Here is a 17,816-nt window from a genome sequence, read left to right on the forward strand (position 1 = left end):
CTGTCACTATTGACAGCAGCATTTAATGGGTTAAACTGCCGGAATCGGAGCGCGCTTCGATTCCGGCAGTTGCAGCAGGAGCCAGGCTGTGTAGAACAGCCGTGCTCCTGCCGCTAATCGCGTGGGTACAGTGACAGTACCCGTGCCATCACAGGACGGATATATCAGTCCTCCTGCGCGAACTAGCAGCTGCTGAGGACGGATATATCCGTCCTTCGGCGTTAAGAGGTTAAGGACATGCTGTGAATTTTCCCTATTGCTATGCGCTGAGTGAAATCCAGGGCAAAATCCACATGCAAAATTTATTGTGCATTACAATCAAGTCTCCATAAAAAAAACGCACAGCAGAATAAAGTCAGTAGAATTAATAGGATGGTACAAGTATCCTATCAGTCATGGCATAAGCAGTTTCAGTTGGGAATGTCCCTTTAAAAAGGAAAATATTGGCAGCATTGATCTGTATTAGAAATTAATCCACTTGAACAACTAAAACAGGAGATTTTTTAACTTATTGGCTTTGCCACTGGATGTCTCAAGCATGACCATCTCAGAATTGTATCTGGCACACAAACTCTTATGAGAAATTCTGACTCAACCTATACTGGAATTCAATAATAAAAACATATATTTTTCAACTTTAATGGCCATACCTTGTTCTAATAAAGGTAGAAACTCTGTGGCTCGTTCTTTAAAAACTCTTTTTGCGTCTTCCGGTTTCATTGCAACCTCTTTAGTTTGAATGAGCGATAAACCCTTGCCAATCATCTGAAAATTAGATTGAAAAAGTTAGAACCACCAAAAACAAAATATAAAAATGATCAGATGCTTCACTTGAATAAAACAACATAATGAGACTATGGTTCATATCATGGAATTGTATAAATAGCAGCAGGAGTAGATTCATAATGCCTTGCTAGGAATCGCTTTTCAAAATAGTCCCACTATGAAAGTGAGTGGCTAAGAAAACAAAAATTGTGGAATAACTTGTAATGCTATTTCCTGATATCATCCAAGATGAAGCCATTTTAAAGGGATAGTATGAGATTAGGTAAACTTTACAGCTTTTTTCCCCACAGAAACCTCTCGTCCATGGGCTGGTATTGCAGCTTAGGATGGGGGGGGGGGGGGGGGGGGAGCAGGACCCTTTTTTTCCTAATCCCACCCAACACTTCAGTAACAGGCTAAACTAGAAATAAAATCACCACGTGTATTAAATGGGGTTTATGGCAGATAAAGGCGTTTGTATATTGTCCCCTTCAAATATCGTGGACGTAATGGGATTCGCTCCTTGAAAAGGGATTGCTTGTGAATTATATGCTCCTTGAAATTTTAATAAAGTGGATAGTCAAATCGGTCTTATGTATTCTTAGGAAATGGTTGTTCCTCGACTACTTTATGTAGTTAGATTACATCTGAATGAATTCATGTTCTTTGCAGGGCTTCTATACCACTACAATTCTTTAACCCTGCGATTCTATCCTGTATATTAGTACATCTATGTCCCGTACACATTGTTTTACGATATTATTGTATGTGTATGTGGGGGTATTTTTCCTGTATGAATATTGAATGTTCATTGCCCTAATTTGTTTCTGGTACTTTATATATACACATCTGGCCAGGTTGTATTTTAAATTGTATTTCTTTAACGTGCACTATGTTTGGTAATGGTCTTCTACCTTACTTCATATATTTACATCAATTAAACTATTATATATATATATATTTTTACTAGCTTTTTGTTTTTCTATAGTATTAAAGTCTGCTTTAATCAAACCATTTTCATGTTCTAATATGTTATATAGAGTGCTGTGATAGTTTTGTTTTTTTCCCACCTTCCCAGTTTCTTCTATTTTTGCTTACGCGTCACACTTGAAAGTTTCAAATTACTTTTAATAGACAAAGATAGCCCAAGTAAATCATTTCATTTATTGAAAGAAAAATGCTGTTCAGCCCTAACTGCCCCTGTGTGAAAAAGTAATTGCCCCATTAGCTACTAAATCAACCAATTAACCTAATTTAATTGACAATTTGCACTAGCCACAACCAAGCATAACTGCCAGTTTAAAGCGAAGCATCACTTAAATATAACCTGTCTGGCAATGTGAAGCAGACTAGAAGGTCTCTAGACTCCGATGCGTTTGTTTTTTAAGAAATTCAATTACAGATGCTACATAAGGTCATTGAAATCTACCTGGAGAGAGAAGGGAACCACTATGGCAAGTATATTTAAAAATGTATTTGGAACCTGGAAAAACTCCCTTGGAGGTGTTGCTAGCCAATTACCTCGTCAATCATCTTTCGGGCATTTGCTATGGTGTAATCTCCAGAAAAGAAAACCACTAAACAGGACTCATCGCTTTTCTTCTGTCTCTGTCCCCAAGTGAAAGGGACAATGCTCCTGTTAACATCCATGGAAACCCGTACAGCTTTCAGTTCCTCATTGTCAGGTAGGGGAACATAATCCTGGATTCCATAGTCACTGGGAAGAAGACTCCAGTTGGTCTCTCCAGACACTGGGGTAAAGTCATGGATGTTGCTCCACGTGTTGTTGAAGATACTTAAACCAGCATCCTTAAACTGTGCAGCTAGTTCTGGATAATAGAACTGGAAACATCCAAATTTCATGCCGGTGGAAGATTCTATGATGGGTTGAGTAGAACAGCACAAGAATATATCCATTTTTCTGCAATCCCTTGTGCGAAACTGCTGACAAGCTACAATGCATTTACAATCCTTACAGTCACGGAAGAACACGCTGCCTTTAATAGGCCCCATGAATATGCGGCAGTTTATACAATCATCAATTGTGATGGTAGCCGAGTGATCAAAAATATAGATATTGCAGTTCTCACATTCCTGTATGACAAATTGTTGACCTGCAACTTTATCTGGCAACCGTCCTATGGTTTGATCTTTGAGGCCATTAAACATATAGTCCTTTGGGTCCACCTGTGGGTTATAAAATGACAATATTTAGTTTTTCAAACTGAAAAGAATATGCACAGTCAAAGTACATGCTTTTTTTTTATTTTTATTTTTTTAAATGATTAGGTAGTGGCCTTAGTGCTATAAACACACAGTTTGGAACTCGCGCTGCGGCAACTCAGACCTTATGTAGCATATCTTTAACTATAAGGCTGGGTTCACACAACCTATTTTCAGACGTAAACGAGGCGTATTATGCCTTGTTTTACGCCTGAAAATAGTGCTGCAATACGTCGGCAAACATCTGCCCATTCATTTGAATGGGTTTGCCGACGTACTGTGCAGACAACCTGTAATTTACCCGTCGTCGTTTGACAGCTGTCAAACGACGACGCGTAAATGGACTGCCTCGGCAAAGAAGTGCAGGGCACTTCTTTGCCACGTAATTTGAGCTGTTCTTCATTCAACTCAATGAAGCACAGCTCAAGATTTACGAGCGTCTCATACGGCTCGCAAAATGCGAGGAGCATTTACGTGTGAAACGAGGCAGCTGTTTTCTCTTGAAAACAGTCTGCCTTTTCACACGTAAATGACAGCTAGCGTGTGAACATACCCTTATGTTCATCTGGAGAAATGATATGCGACATAGCACTCAACGTCCTGAGTGCTACATCACATACAAGGTCCTGAGTGCTACATCACATACAAGGTCCTGAGTGCTACATCACATACAACGTCCTGATGCTGCCCGGTGTCAGTACCTTGTATGCGCCACAACCTGTTAAAAGATTTGAGGGGGGAGAAGTGGAGCAGTGAGTAAATTTGGTTTTTAAATTGTGGGGGCTGGGTAGTTTGAACAGTGGGGGGATGGAGGTTTACCTTATTACCCCCCTCAGAGTGAAATTTACGCCAGCTAGGAATTGGTGCTTATTTCTGCTATAATTTACACCGCTTTGAAATTATAGTAAATTTGTTTACTATATAAAAAATAAATAAGTCACGAACATTAAAGGGCTTTTCCCAGCTTAGATATTCATGGCATATCCACTGGATATCTGGAACCCGCACTTATATCAAGAACAGGGATCACACGACTTGTTCTGAGTGGTGAGGTGGCCACAGATTCCAGGAAGCAAATAGTGGAGAGGGAGGGTGCGCGCGGCTCTCGATTCTGTGAGTTACGGAAATAGCAGAGCACGCACACTTGATATAATGCAGTCAAAGTCTATGTATGTATAAAACTATATCTTCATTGAAATTGCCACAAAAAAAACAGATACCTATAGAAATTCTCAATTAAAGAACACTTAAAAAGTGATTCCCATTCATTTCCTCTGCAACGGAAAATGAATGTCCAATGGAGACAATGAAAATACATTGTTAATAATTCAATTACTTATATCGAACCAACATATTCCGCAGCGCTGCACAGACGTTGTCCTCATTCACCGTCCCCAGTGGGGCTCACAATCTACCATATCTGTATATTTCTGGAGTGTGGGAGGAAACCCACGCAAACAGGGTGAGAACATACAGATGCCCTTGGTGGGATTTGAACAATGCTAACCACTGAGCCACTGTGCTGCCTACTACATCCCTATGAGTGGGAGACCATGCGATTGTGGTATATCTAGTATACACGTGGTTTTTGTATGCCCGCTTTTTCTCTCCATTTTGAAGAACTTTCATTGTAGGGGGGGGGGGGGGGGGGACGGACGACTTCAATGACAACCACAAAACAATTTGTCATTGCTTACTTTGCATTTGCAGTTTTTTGGTTTCTTTCCCTCTCTGATGTGTACATAGAACATTTTGCCATTGGAAATTTTAACCAGGAAGGGAATTTCCACGATTTATCAAGTCTTACTTAATAAAACTTATTCGGCAACAAGACAACATATACATAGTTTTAACTTGAGGTTTAGATGTGAGAATGCACCTATTGAGCTAGTTTGGCTGCCATCCTCCATAGATACACTCAGGATAACGCTATGGGGTCTGTGCAAAGACAACTCAGCTGTAACCTCCTTGATTGACTTTCACAAAGACAACATTCACCAAGTTGGTGACTAGACTAAGAACATTCCTGTAGACTTGGTTAATGAGAATTATCCAAATATCAGCCAAGCATACATGCAAAGAAGGCAAATAGAAACATGGTTTACAGGACACATTTTATATACATACTACAAAACTGGAGGTAGAACATGGAAAGCAACAGCTCACATCACAGGCTCATTTCTCTATTTTTACTCGCTTATACAGCACCAATACAACATATTCAGAAGCGATTAAAGAGGCTCTGTCACCAGATTTTGCAACCCCTATCTGCTATTGCAGCAGATCGGCGCTGCAATGTAGATAAGAGTAAAGTTTTTATTTTAAAAAAAATGAGCATTTTTGGCCAAGTTATGACCATTTTTGTATTTATGCAAATGAGGCTTTCTAAAGTCCAACTGGGCGTGTATTATGTGTGTACATCGGGGCGTGTTTACTTTTTTTACTAGCTGGGCGTTCTGACGAGAAGTATCATCCACTTCTCTTCAGAACGCCCAGCTTCTGGCAGTGCAGACACACAGCGTGTTCGAGAGATCACGCTGTGTCGTCACTCACTTCCTGCCCCAGGTCCTGCATCGTGTCGGACGAGCGAGGACACATCGGCACCAGAGGCTACAGTTGATTCTGCAGCAGCATCGGTGTTTGCAGGTAAGTAGCTACATCGGCTTACCTGCAAACGCTGATGCTGCTGCAGAATCAACTGTAGCCTCTGGTGCCGATGTGGCCGACACGATGCAGGACCTGGGACAGGAAGTGAGTGACGTCACAGCGTGATCTCTCGAGAACACGCTGTGTGTCAGCACTGGCAGAAGCTAGGTGTTAACGAACAGAAGTGGATGATGCCGATTCGACAGCATCATACACTCCCATTCCTAACGCCCAGCTAGTAAAAGAAGTAAAAACCCCCAGATGTACACACATAATACACGCCCAGTTGTACTTTTACTGTAAACACGCCCAGTTGTACTTTTGCAAGCCTCATTTGCAGAAATACAAAAATGGTCATAACTTGGCCAAAAATGCTCGTTTTTAAAAAATAAAAACGTTACTGTAATCTACATTGCAGCGCCGATCTGCTGCAATAGCAGATAGGGGTTGCAAAATCTGGTGACAGAGCCTCTTTAAGAGAAATTGTGAACATTTACTTCACTCCCTGCTCACAATCGAACCGTACTGCGGACACAAATACACTAGGGCTAATTCTTAGGGTATGTGCACACGTAGTGACCAAAAACGTCTGAAAATACGAAGCTGTTTTCAAGGGAAAACAGCCCTGATTTTCAGACGTTTTTTGAGCAACTCGCGTTTTTCGCAGCGTTTTTGCAGCGTTTTTTACGTCCGTTTTTGGAGCGGTTTTCATTGGAGTCTGAGAAAACGGCTCCAGAAATGTTCAAAGAAGTGTCCTGCACTTCTTTGACGAGGCAGTCATTTTACGCGTCGTCATTTGACAGCTGTCAAACGACGACGCGTAAATTACAGGTCGTCTGCACAGTACGTCGGCAAACCCATTCAAATGAATGGGCAGATGTTTGCCGACGTATTGTAGCCTTATTTTCAGATGTAAAACGAGGCATAATACGCCTCGTTTAAGTCTGAAAATAGGTTGTGTGAACCCAGCCTAAAGGAAGCCAATTAACTTAGAACGATTTGGAGTGAGGGAGGAAACCGAAGTACCTTGAGGAAACCCATGCAAACAAAAGGGGAACATACAAACTTAATGCTAATGTTCTACTTGGTCGTAATCAAACCCAGGATGCCAGTGCTGCAAACCAACAGTGCTAACTACTGAGCCTCCGTGCTGCCTACAGTTAGGAGGGAATCTGTAGCAACAACTTTCATACTTCATATTAATCCCAGATCATCGAGTAGGGCATGTGCAAAAGGTCTTAGATAGTCATAACATATCCACACGACTGTGGTGGTCATTGTGGTCAATGTACAGGTGGCCAAGCTTGTAAAAACAGGCTGCCACTTTGCATCGAGATCCCAGTTTTTCCAATAGGTGGGACCTCTGGGACTCCAATCTTTCAGTCATTTATGGCATATCCTGTGGAAATATCATCCCTGGTTCCAGGCTTAGAATAAGCATGTAGGAACCAAAGTTTTTATTCGGCAACTAAAAAAATAACTAACATTTGAAGGAGATATATATTTTGTAAAGCATTTACAATGGACTGACTAAAGTGTTCACAAAAAAAAAACAAAAAAAAAAAACGCGCTCTATTGCATACCTCCCAACTCTCAAGTATCGCAAAAAGGGACAACTGCTGCAGCAAATTTCTTCCCTTTTAAGCCAAACCTCTTACCTTGCCAGATTCCCGCTTATATACATACCTGGTTCAGCCCACACAGTATAATGCTCCCATAGTGCCTCCCCACAGTATAATGCCCCCATAGAACCCCCCCACACACAGTATAATACCCCTATAGCTTTCCCCCACTGTATAATGCCAAATAGTTCCCTTAATACTGTAATGCCCCCATAGAGTATATTGCCCCCGTAGATGTACCCATACAGTATAAGACCAACAGAGATGCCCCCATATAGTATAATGGCTACAAATTCCCTCACAGTATAATACCCCTTTAGCTGCCACCATACAGAAAATGCCCCCTTAGCGGCCTCCATACAGTATAATTGCCCATAGCTGCCCCATACACTATAATGCCCAATAGTGCTTAATAAAGATATATAAATACATGGGCTACATTCACACGACAGTGAAAATAAATGGCCATTAAACACTGATCAACTGTTAGTTTTTCATGGCCACTTTGCATCAGTGTGTCTCCAACTTTTCATCCATTTCCAGTCAGTCTGCCAGTTTGCCATCTGTTTCTCATGAGTTTAAAAAAAAAAAAATGAAATCCATAAAATCGATTTTTTTTAATTTTTATTTGTCAGGTCTTTTTTTGTCCAAACCTTCTGAAAACACTACAGTGTCCATGGAGATAGTGTGCACATACTACCACGGTGCGCACTGTAGATAGTGCCACACCCCCTTGAAGATAGAGCCAACCCCCCCCCCCTGTAGACAGTGCCATTGGGGCTCCCTCTAGAAACGGAATCCCCAATCAGAGCATCGGCCATGCTGTGGCAGGTGAATCCGCTCCAGGAGGTGCCCCTGATTTCACTGTCCATACATGGACAGTGACGTCAGGGGCTCCCTATAGGAGCAGCCATGCTGTGGCAGGAGATTACGCTAATAGAGGTAGACCTGGACGTCACTATCCATATACGGACAGTGATATTAGGGACTTTAAGATGCCGTAAATCCCGGCAAGATGTTTGCAGCGGTGGATAGGTCATCAGTTGTCAGAACGTGGAAAACCCCTTTGATGGTGTGCAAAGCACTAATACAATAGTAGAATAAAACCACATACAGTTAAAGAGGCTCTGTCACCAGATTTTGCAACCCCTATCTGCTATTGCAGCAGATAGGCGCTGCAATGTAGATTACAGTAACGTTTTTATTTTTAAAAAACGAGCATTTTTGGCCAAGTTATGACCATTTTCATATTTATGCAAATGAGGCTTGCAAAAGTACAACTGGGCGTGTTGAAAAGTAAAAGTACAACTGGGCGTGTATTATGTGCGTACATCGGGGCGTGTTTACTACTTTTACTAGCTGGGCGTTGTGTATAGAAGTATCATCCACTTCTCTTCACAACGCCCAGCTTCTGGCAGTGCAGACACAGCCATGTTCTCCAGAGATCACGCTGTGTCGTCACTCACAGGTCCTGCATCGTGTCAGACGAGCGAGGACACATCGGCACCAGAGGCTACAGTTGATTCTGCAGCAGCATCGGCGTTTGCAGGTAAGTCGATGTAGCTACTTACCTGCAAATGCTGATGCTGCTGCAGAATCAACTGTAGCCTCTGGTGCCGACACGATGCAGGACCTGTGAGTGACGTCACAGATCTGCACTGCCAGAAGCTGGGCGTTGTGAAGAGAAGTGGATGATACTTCTCATCAGAACGCCCAGCTAGTAAAAGTAGTAAACACGCCCCGATGTACGCACATAATACACGCACAGTTGTACTTTTACTTTTCAACACGCCCAGTTGTACTTTTGCAAGCCTCATTTGCATAACTACAAAAATGGTCATAACTTGGCCAAAAATGCTCGTTTTTTAAAAATAAAAACGTTACTGTAATCTACATTGCAGCACCTATCTGCTGCAATAGCAGATCGGAGTTGCAAAATCTGGTGACAGAGCCTCTTTAAGGAAGGAGGGGATGGGTGAGGTGTCTACCACTTTTATAATATGGTTATCATCAAGGAAATATCCCAGCATGCCCCCAACACTTGTTACTTATTTTTATACAGATTTAGGTTAAGGTGTGTCCAGTAGTTTGGCAACACATGACCCAAGTATTTACAGTTCTGCTTTTTCTTAAAAGGAAATTACACAAAGCTTAGTCATTGAACAGATTATATTTTTTTAACAAAATATGTTGAGTCTAAAATAATAATAAATAAAAAATAAAAAAAACACATATGGTATATTTGTAGTAGGTACATTGAACAAGTGTTATGTTTCAGAGCTGCTGAGCTTGTGCGCGGTTGCTCCGACACATGGTCAGTGAGCGGACTAGTTGTCACACGGACTCGTTCAACTGCACATGCACTACAGCGCATTCAGGCTACACTTAGATGAGGGGATCAAGGAATCTGTCGTTTTCAGCGTATCGCTGAAACGACACCGACTTGTCCCGATTCAGGAAACCAGCTGTGTGCGCTCAGAACCGGGATACCAGTGTTAAGAAAAAAAAACATTTGAACAAGATATTTGATTGACTTCATCTGCTAACGATATGTAGTAGATGCATGAGTTTTGTTTTTGTTTTTAAATTTATATTGCTCTGACTGGGAGCAGATACCCTTTAACCCCTTAATGACCAGCCTATTTTAGACCTTAAAGGGAACCTGTCACCAGCATTTCACCTATTAAACCGACTATACCTGGTGGTAGTGGGTGAAAAATCATTTCTATATAACCTATAATTATCTTCTTAGTCGGCTCTGTAGCTTTAGTATTTAGCTTTTTAGTGTTCCCACACCGTATGCTAATGAGCAGAAAAGAGTCAGATCTTCATTTGAAAAAAAAAGAGTCAAATCTTCGTTTGGAAAGAGTCATATCTTCATTCCTCAAGTCTTTCCGAGTTTACCGGCCTCCTTACTTTTGATTGACAGCTCCTCGCCTTCCCCCAGCACACAAAATCCCACGCTTTGTGCATTGATGTCCTCTTCTGGTGTGTGCGCACAAAGGGACACCGCATAATTACGATAAAAGGCGCAAAACGTTTGCAGACCGATATTTACAGTCGGAAGAGGAGTTTAGGAGAGGGGATAACGGTAATGAACTTTTTATAGCAGCGGCCAGTGAGGGAGAAGTAAAGTTCAATAGGTGAAATGCTGGTGACAGGTTCCCTTTAATGACCAAGCTATTTTTAAAGTTTTTCTATCGTCGCATTCCAAGAGCTATAACCTTTTTATTTTTGCGTCGACATAGCTGTATAAGGTCTCGTTTTTCGCGGGACAAGTTGTATTTTTTAATAGCACATTTTGAGGTACATATTATTTATTGATTAACTTTTATTAACTTTTTTAGGTCGGGGGGGGGGGGGGGGGGAAATAGAAAAAAATCCGAAATTTCGCCACCCTTTTTTTGCGTCCTAAATCTACGCCGTTTACCGTGTGGTATAAATAACACAATAAGTTTATTCAGCGGGTTGTTACAATTGCAACGATACAAAATTTGTATAGTTTTTGTATGTTTTACTAATTTTACACAGTAAAAACGCTTTTTTTTCAAAATTATTTGTTTTTGTGTCTCGATATTTGAAGAGCCGTAACGTTTTTATTTTTTCGCCGATGCAGTTGTATGAGGGCTTTTTTTTTACGGGACAACTTGTCGTTTTTATTGGTACCATTTTGGAGTAGATGCGACTTTTTGATCACTTTTTAATCACATTTTTTTAGTCAGGATTCACAGAACACAGCAATTTTTCCGTCGTTTTTTACAGCGTTCACCGTGCGGTTTAAGTAAATAGCTTTATAGTCTGGGTCGTTACGGACACGGCGATACCAAATATGTGTAACTTTTTTACTTTATTTTGGTTTTTTAATAGTAAAAGCAGTTTGTAAGGGGAAAAAGTGGGTTTTTCATTTTTTTTCACATTTTTTTTAAATTAACTTTATTAAACTTTTTTACTAGTCCCTCTAGGGGACTTTAATATGCGATTCTCCGATCGCTATTATAATACACTGAAATACTTTTGTATTGCAGTGTATTACTGCCTGTCCGTTTAAAACGGACAGGCATCTGCTAGGTCATGCCTGCGGCATGACCTAGCAGGCATTCACCACAGGCATACCTGGGGGCCTTTATTAGGCCCCCGGCTGCCATTAGAGACACAGACACTCGGCAATCGTATCGTCGGGGGGGTAAGTATATGCGATAATTTGCGCAGTGGAATTCAGCCAAAAAAAAACGCACCAGTGTGTTGCAGTGTGTGTTAATACCCTAAATGGGGAACAAAGACAAAATTAACAGACCGTTCCTCAGTTGTTAGTTTCACTTACAAGATGGATTTCATTATAGCCAAACCTCTATAGAATACAAATTGGAAAACACGTGGAGCCTGTACAATATTTTTTTAAAATTTTTTTGGGGCACCAGGTTATGGTTAGGTTTTAGATTTTTCACTTTACCACTTGAATCAGTGAGGTAAACATTCACCATCTACAGCAGCACATGAGAATTGATGTATTGGCCAGAATAAAATCTGCCATGTTTTTAACACACTAACACACACACACTAACACACACACACAAAAATGGTTTTGAAAGTGTATTTTACATACTGTATTAGGCCTCATGCACACGGTCGTGCCCGTAATCACGGCCCACGATTGCGGGCACAGCTGGCCGTAGCCCGCATTTTTGGCCCGTTCTCCCATACAAAGTTTTTGCAGTACAGTTTTACAGCACGGACACCTATCTGTAGCCATATGGAAAGGTGTCCGCAGCAAATACAACTGAATGGGTCCGTAATTGCGGACCGTATTACGGTCCGCAATTACGGAGATTTTTTACGGTTGTGTGCATGAGGCCTAAGGCCTCATGCGCACGACCGTATATTTCATCTGTAATTACGGACCCATTCATTTCAATTGGCCACGGACACCTTTCAGTATTTTTACTGATGGGTGTCCGTGCTAAAAAAAACAAACAAAAAAAAAAACAAACTATAGAACCTGTCCTATTCTTGCCCGTAATTACGGCAAGGACTCTCCCATAGAAGCCTATGGGCGCTTCCGTAAATACGGACGGCTACGGATGTGCATCCGTAAACAGTCCGTATTTACGGAAGCGTTGCTATGTGACATGTTGGTGACATCATTTGCAGCCTCCCTCTTTTTAATGGATCCATATATATATATATATATATATATATATACACAGATCAAATACGGATGCAAAACGGACCGTATTTACGGACACCCTTCCGTATACACGTTTACGTTTCGGATATATGAAAATACAGTTGTGTCTATGGGGCTTAATAGGCAATCTTAGGCTGAATGCACACACAGCGTTTTGCTGCATTTTTGTGAGTTTTTCGCTGCAATTTTTAAAGGAGATTTTCCCACCAGGGACATTTGACATATCCAATGGATAGGTCATAAATATCAGATCGATGCTTGTCCCACCTCTGAGACCCGCACATACCTCTAGAACGGGGCCCCCTAAACCCTGTTCTACCTTATTTTGCTCTCGCTGCCTCCCGGCCACTTCCGGTCTTTATGGTCGGGAGTTACAAAAAATAGCGTAGCTCGCTGGTCTACGCTGTTTTCGTAAGTCCCAAAGTAGCAAATGGCAGTTACGGAAGCAGCGTAGCTTGCAAGCTAGGCTGTTTTCGTAATTACTATTCAATGGGACTTACGGTGAGCTACGCGGTTTCCTTCTTTATAGTCGGAATTCACCTGCTTCTGCCGCAACACAGATTGACAGAACAGGGTTTAGGGAGCCCCGTTCTGGAGATAGATGCAGGTCCCAGACGTGGGACCCTCATCTGACATATCCTGTGGATATATGTCATAAATGTCCCTGGTGGGAAAACCCCTTTAAGTGCGGCCAGATGTTACAGTAAAGTCTATAGTAAAGTATCAAACGCACTAAACACAACTGCGTTTTGGTTTGTGGAGTTAGAGGTATTTGTGGTAAGTGGCATTTTTTTCCCCCAAACGCAGCACGTTCTGGGTATGGCATTTTCTTCATTAGCTTCAAAAACGCCATATAAAGACGCATGTACAAAATAACGCCAAAATGAAAAACTCCACTAAAAAGCCATTGTTACATTTGAAAAAAGATAGCGTTTTTAGAAGCTTTTTTTTATGCAGTTTAAAACGTCCAAAATCTTGTGTGTGTGAAGGAGTCCTTATAGCCAATATGATTGCAAGGCTCCATGCGCATGACCGTAGAGTTTTTTTTACTGACTGCAAATACGAATCTGTAGTCACCCGCATATCTGGCATGCTGTTCGCAAATACAGCCCGTAGTGCATCCGTACTCACTGATCCGCAAAAAAAAAAAAAAAAAAGGGGAGACTGCCATGGATGCTACATGATCGAACTATTTGAAAAGGTCACATGATGAATCAGGCAACATGTCCTTGGGGAATCCCTTGCTGTCGCATAGCAAAGCTTCTGCATTTATGGACGGCTGCGGATGCACCTCTGTAATTTTGCACGTGCCCATAGACTTCTACAATAGGACACGTTCTATATTTTGCGGATCATTTCTACGACACATTCGTAAACATACAAAAATGCGTGCATGGCCTCTAGGAATGAATGGGTCCGCAGATTATTTGTAATTACTACGGTCGTGTGCATGGGGCCTAAACAAATGCCTACCGCATATCAAGGAATTGTTAAATTTACCAGTTGTCTCATCAGTCAGTATGGAGACCCTTCTAATGAGGGCTTGGAATGTCCCCAAAACATTGGATGAAATGTCCCCATACAAAAGCAATGATCAGGAGGCCAAAATGCAGATTTCAGTTTAGGAAGCCCTCTTGGAAAATCAGGATCGCTTAGAAGGCTTGTGAGTTCTGAATAATATTACAATCATTGCGCCAACTCGTTGCTTCAAAATGCTAATTTGCATATATTGAATAAAGTGATTTTCTCTGCAAAGGAGCCACCCACGTGAAAAAGGAAAACAACGTTAGATTCAGGTGAGCCTACACGATATTACTCTGTTGCTAGTTTTATAGTTACATATCTGCTAGCAAACACTTTAACATTACTCGCTCTGTCTTGGTTACTGGTAAGGCCTCATGCACACGACCGTAGCCGTGTGCACGGCCGTGATTTTCGGGTCGGCCGGCTGCGGACTGTCAGCCGCGGGCCGCCCGCAAATCGTACGACATGCACATAGCCGCCGTCATTGTTTTCAATGAGCCCGGACCGCAGAAGATGTCCATAATAGGACATGCCCGTTCTTTCTGCGGTGCGGGTTCCCGGGCCATGCAAAGACCGCAAAAACTACGGTCGTGTGCATGGCCCCAAAGAAATGAATGGGGCCGCAATTCTCCACGTGGATTTTCGGGGGAATTGCAGCCGCAAAAACACATTCGTGTGAATGTAGCCTAACAGTTAGGCTACGTTCACATGGCAAACCAAAAACTACTGTAAAATACGGAGTGGTTTTCAAGCGAAAACTGCCCCTGCTTTTCAGCTGTTTTTTTATGCAATTTGCGGCAGTTTTTGGAGCTGTTTTTCTATTGAGTCATTGAAAAACGGCTCAAGAAGTGACATGCACTTTTTTTACGGGGTGTTTTCTTACGAGTCGTTTTTACAAACTGCGCGTAAAAAACCGCACCGTGGGAACGAAACACAGTTTTTCAAATTTAAATCAGTGGGCAGATGTTTGGAGGCGTTCAGCCCCCATAATTTCTGCCGTTTTTCGTGGGTGCTTAAGGCCCAAAAAACGGTTGAAAATAGGCCGTGTGAACATACCCTTAGAAAGCAGTTGAAGCAGATATTGTTGAGGTAGGGCTGGGCGATCAAATTCATTTGATTAATTCGCCCTCAAGGCCTCTGACAATTCAGTTGAACAGAATCGTTAAATTGATTTTTTTAGTCTCGCTGTGCTGCAGGAGAAAGCTCCCCCCTGCCGCCTCGTCACTGACAGATCTGCCCCGTCTGACACGCTGCGCCCGTTCTGTCTCTGCTTCACTACAGAACTTGCTGTTCTGTAGTGAACAAAATTATACAGTACGGAACAGTAGTTCCGTGCAGATGCAGAGACTCCTAGTATATATAGCCACATCACACTGTATATTCTACCCCTCCTTGCAGATCACACCCCCCTCCCTCTCTTGTAGAAAGCGCCACTGTAGCTCCCACTAGGAGCTGTATCCCTGGTCAAAGTGTTGGCAACCTCTGGCCAGGGATTCAGCTACAGTGGCCGCTATCTACAAGAAGGATGAGGTGGGTTGCTGCGATCTACAAGGGTGGGTGGGGTGGCGATCTACATGTGGGGGTGCTGGTGTTGTGATATACAAGGAGGGGGGGTACTGCGGCACTATCTACATGGGCACTGTGGTGTTTTCAGGTGATCGGGACAAAAAACCCTGACCAAGGAAATCCATTTGGAGACACTGATGCAAAATGGACATGAAGAACTGCCAATTGATCAGTTTAACGATCGTGTGAATCGGGCCTTAGTGTCATGTATTTAAACCTCCATCGTGGGGCCGGCACTGCACAGGGTCCTGCACACACTAATGTAATCTCTCCCCAGAGTGCCCGCTCGGCGCGATCTGCCTGGCCCTGCTGCAATTTTACACTGCTCTCGCCTGCAATGTCAGAGACCGGCTGAGGTGGTGACGGGCAGAGGGGGATGTTAGTCCACGCAGCGCATCATGGATTATAGATTGTTAACCTGTTCCCTACCGGGGAACACAGAAACTATAATCAATTAGATATACATTTTTCCAATAGTATTTCTGAGAAAGTATTTGCAGAGGTTAAAAGTTGTGAAGTTACGTAGAATGATAATAGTAATATGTTAAAAAGTTATTTATATAAAATAATAATTTATTAAACGATCTCTTGGTATTTTTTTCAGTTTGACAGTAATAAGAAAAATAGAAATTCAAATTGAAAATCCCCCCTAGGGTTGAAAAAAATATATCTAGATTTTATTCTTTGGCAAAAATCGCCCAGCCCTACATTAAGATTTCATAATTTTTCCTGGTCGCTAGAGATAACTTTGTTATTGGCTGTGTAACATGCCTGTGGGGCAGAACAACGAAAAACCAGATCAGTCGCATGATGGAAATAAACGGCAGCCGACAGAACCCATTGACTTTGGCAGGTTCCGTTGGCAAAAACAATGGAATCTGAGGCCCCTAACGTAACCTCGGATACAGATGTGAAACGTAGCCTCAGACTCACTAGTAGCAAGAAGAGCTGGTAAACAGTCTATGGGGGGGGGGGGTCACCATAAAGAGCCTCATTAGCACACATTACAGGAGTGAAGCTTGTGGGCTGTTTCATCCTCTTTCAACTGGATTAGGGTAACACACAGGTTCCCTCATTTACAATGATCTGTCATGTACAACCACCTGTCTACACGTTTTGACAGGCAGCCGTGGTCAGTAGAGATGCCAGTCTGTAGAAACACAGGCTTTGATTGGAGATCTAGTACATGGTTTCTGAGGAAAGCCCTTTACTCTCAATTTCAACGTTTCCAGACATTGTATTTGTAGTCTAGAAATCAGCTCATACAATACTCATTATGGCAAAGAAAAAGGACCCTTGTGTTCTCATGACACAGACTGCTGGGACACACCTAGATCTGGATGTAGACTATATAAATGAAGCGCTCAGCTACACACGGCAGATATCACCTACAGGGGCCACAACACACAACCTAGATCAGAGTACGCCTCCAGGACAGCCCCTTGCATACAGGTAGAGCTCACCTTCTCCCTCTTATCCCAGCTGTACTGCTTGCTCTCCCCTCCATCCACTTGTTGTAGCTGCTCTCCAGCTGCGGAATCTTTAGAGCTCTCCTTCCTTTTCGCTTGTTTGGAGAAGCAACAACCCATCTTCAAGACACGGGGAGGAGGAGGTGAGTGAGGGGGATCGGTAGGTCTGGGGTACTCTTCCAAGCCGCAATGCCCACTTCCAGCGAACGCTGTATCTACTACATGGACGAGCAGCGCGAGCACGCCAGATTAGCGAGACCGCGCACGCTCCACCGCTGCCCAGCAACAGATCTGTTTATTATGTCTTGTAAACGGCCGCGCACATCCATTGGACGAGCGTAACTTCCTGCTGTCACGATTTTTTTTTTATACTTAGCTTTATTAATAACATTAGGACAGCAAGCTTATCAGGGCTATTCCCCCCCCCCCCCCCCCCCTGCAGCTAATGGTCATCCGTTTACAGATACATGTATATTTGTAGGCAAGCCCCAAAAAGCACCTCTCATTATCTGTTCTAAATCCTTTCTGCTATTTGCCACCTCTTAATATGTATGGATGTGCAGAATCTGTAACGTTTTCTCATTTTATGTTATCGACAAGCAGAAAGTATCACATCTATGTTGGAGGCTCCGTTAGGATCCACACGAAAATATTTGTCTCCGTTGCGCAAGGGTTCCGTCGTTTTGACAGGATGAATAGCGTAGTCGACTACGAAAATGACGGAACCCTTGCGCAAAGGAGACAAACTGAAACCATTGGCACCGGATCCGTCACCATTTAAATCAATAGTGATGGAAACGGAAACCTACGGTTTCA

The 17,816-nt window shown here is 42.5% G+C and overlaps 1 protein-coding gene across 1 annotated transcript in view; it reads right to left on the reverse strand.

Annotated features, from left to right (window-relative positions):
• RP2 (RP2 activator of ARL3 GTPase) overlaps window positions 1–17,258 on the reverse strand; it is a 29,862-nt gene extending 12,604 nt beyond the window's left edge. Inside the window, exons 1-3 of the mRNA XM_075852565.1 lie at window positions 16,995–17,258; window positions 2,287–2,952; window positions 651–765 (exon numbers count right to left, since the gene is read on the reverse strand). Of these exons, the coding sequence (XP_075708680.1) occupies window positions 651–765; window positions 2,287–2,952; window positions 16,995–17,120 (907 nt within the window). The 5' untranslated portion in view covers window positions 17,121–17,258. The remainder of the gene's footprint in view (window positions 1–650; window positions 766–2,286; window positions 2,953–16,994) is intronic.
• Window positions 17,259–17,816: the final 558 nt, after the last annotated feature.

The sequence above is a fragment of the Rhinoderma darwinii genome, chromosome 2, assembly GCF_050947455.1.
Source record: "Rhinoderma darwinii isolate aRhiDar2 chromosome 2, aRhiDar2.hap1, whole genome shotgun sequence".
In the NCBI taxonomy this organism is placed as follows: Eukaryota; Metazoa; Chordata; class Amphibia; order Anura; family Rhinodermatidae; genus Rhinoderma; species Rhinoderma darwinii.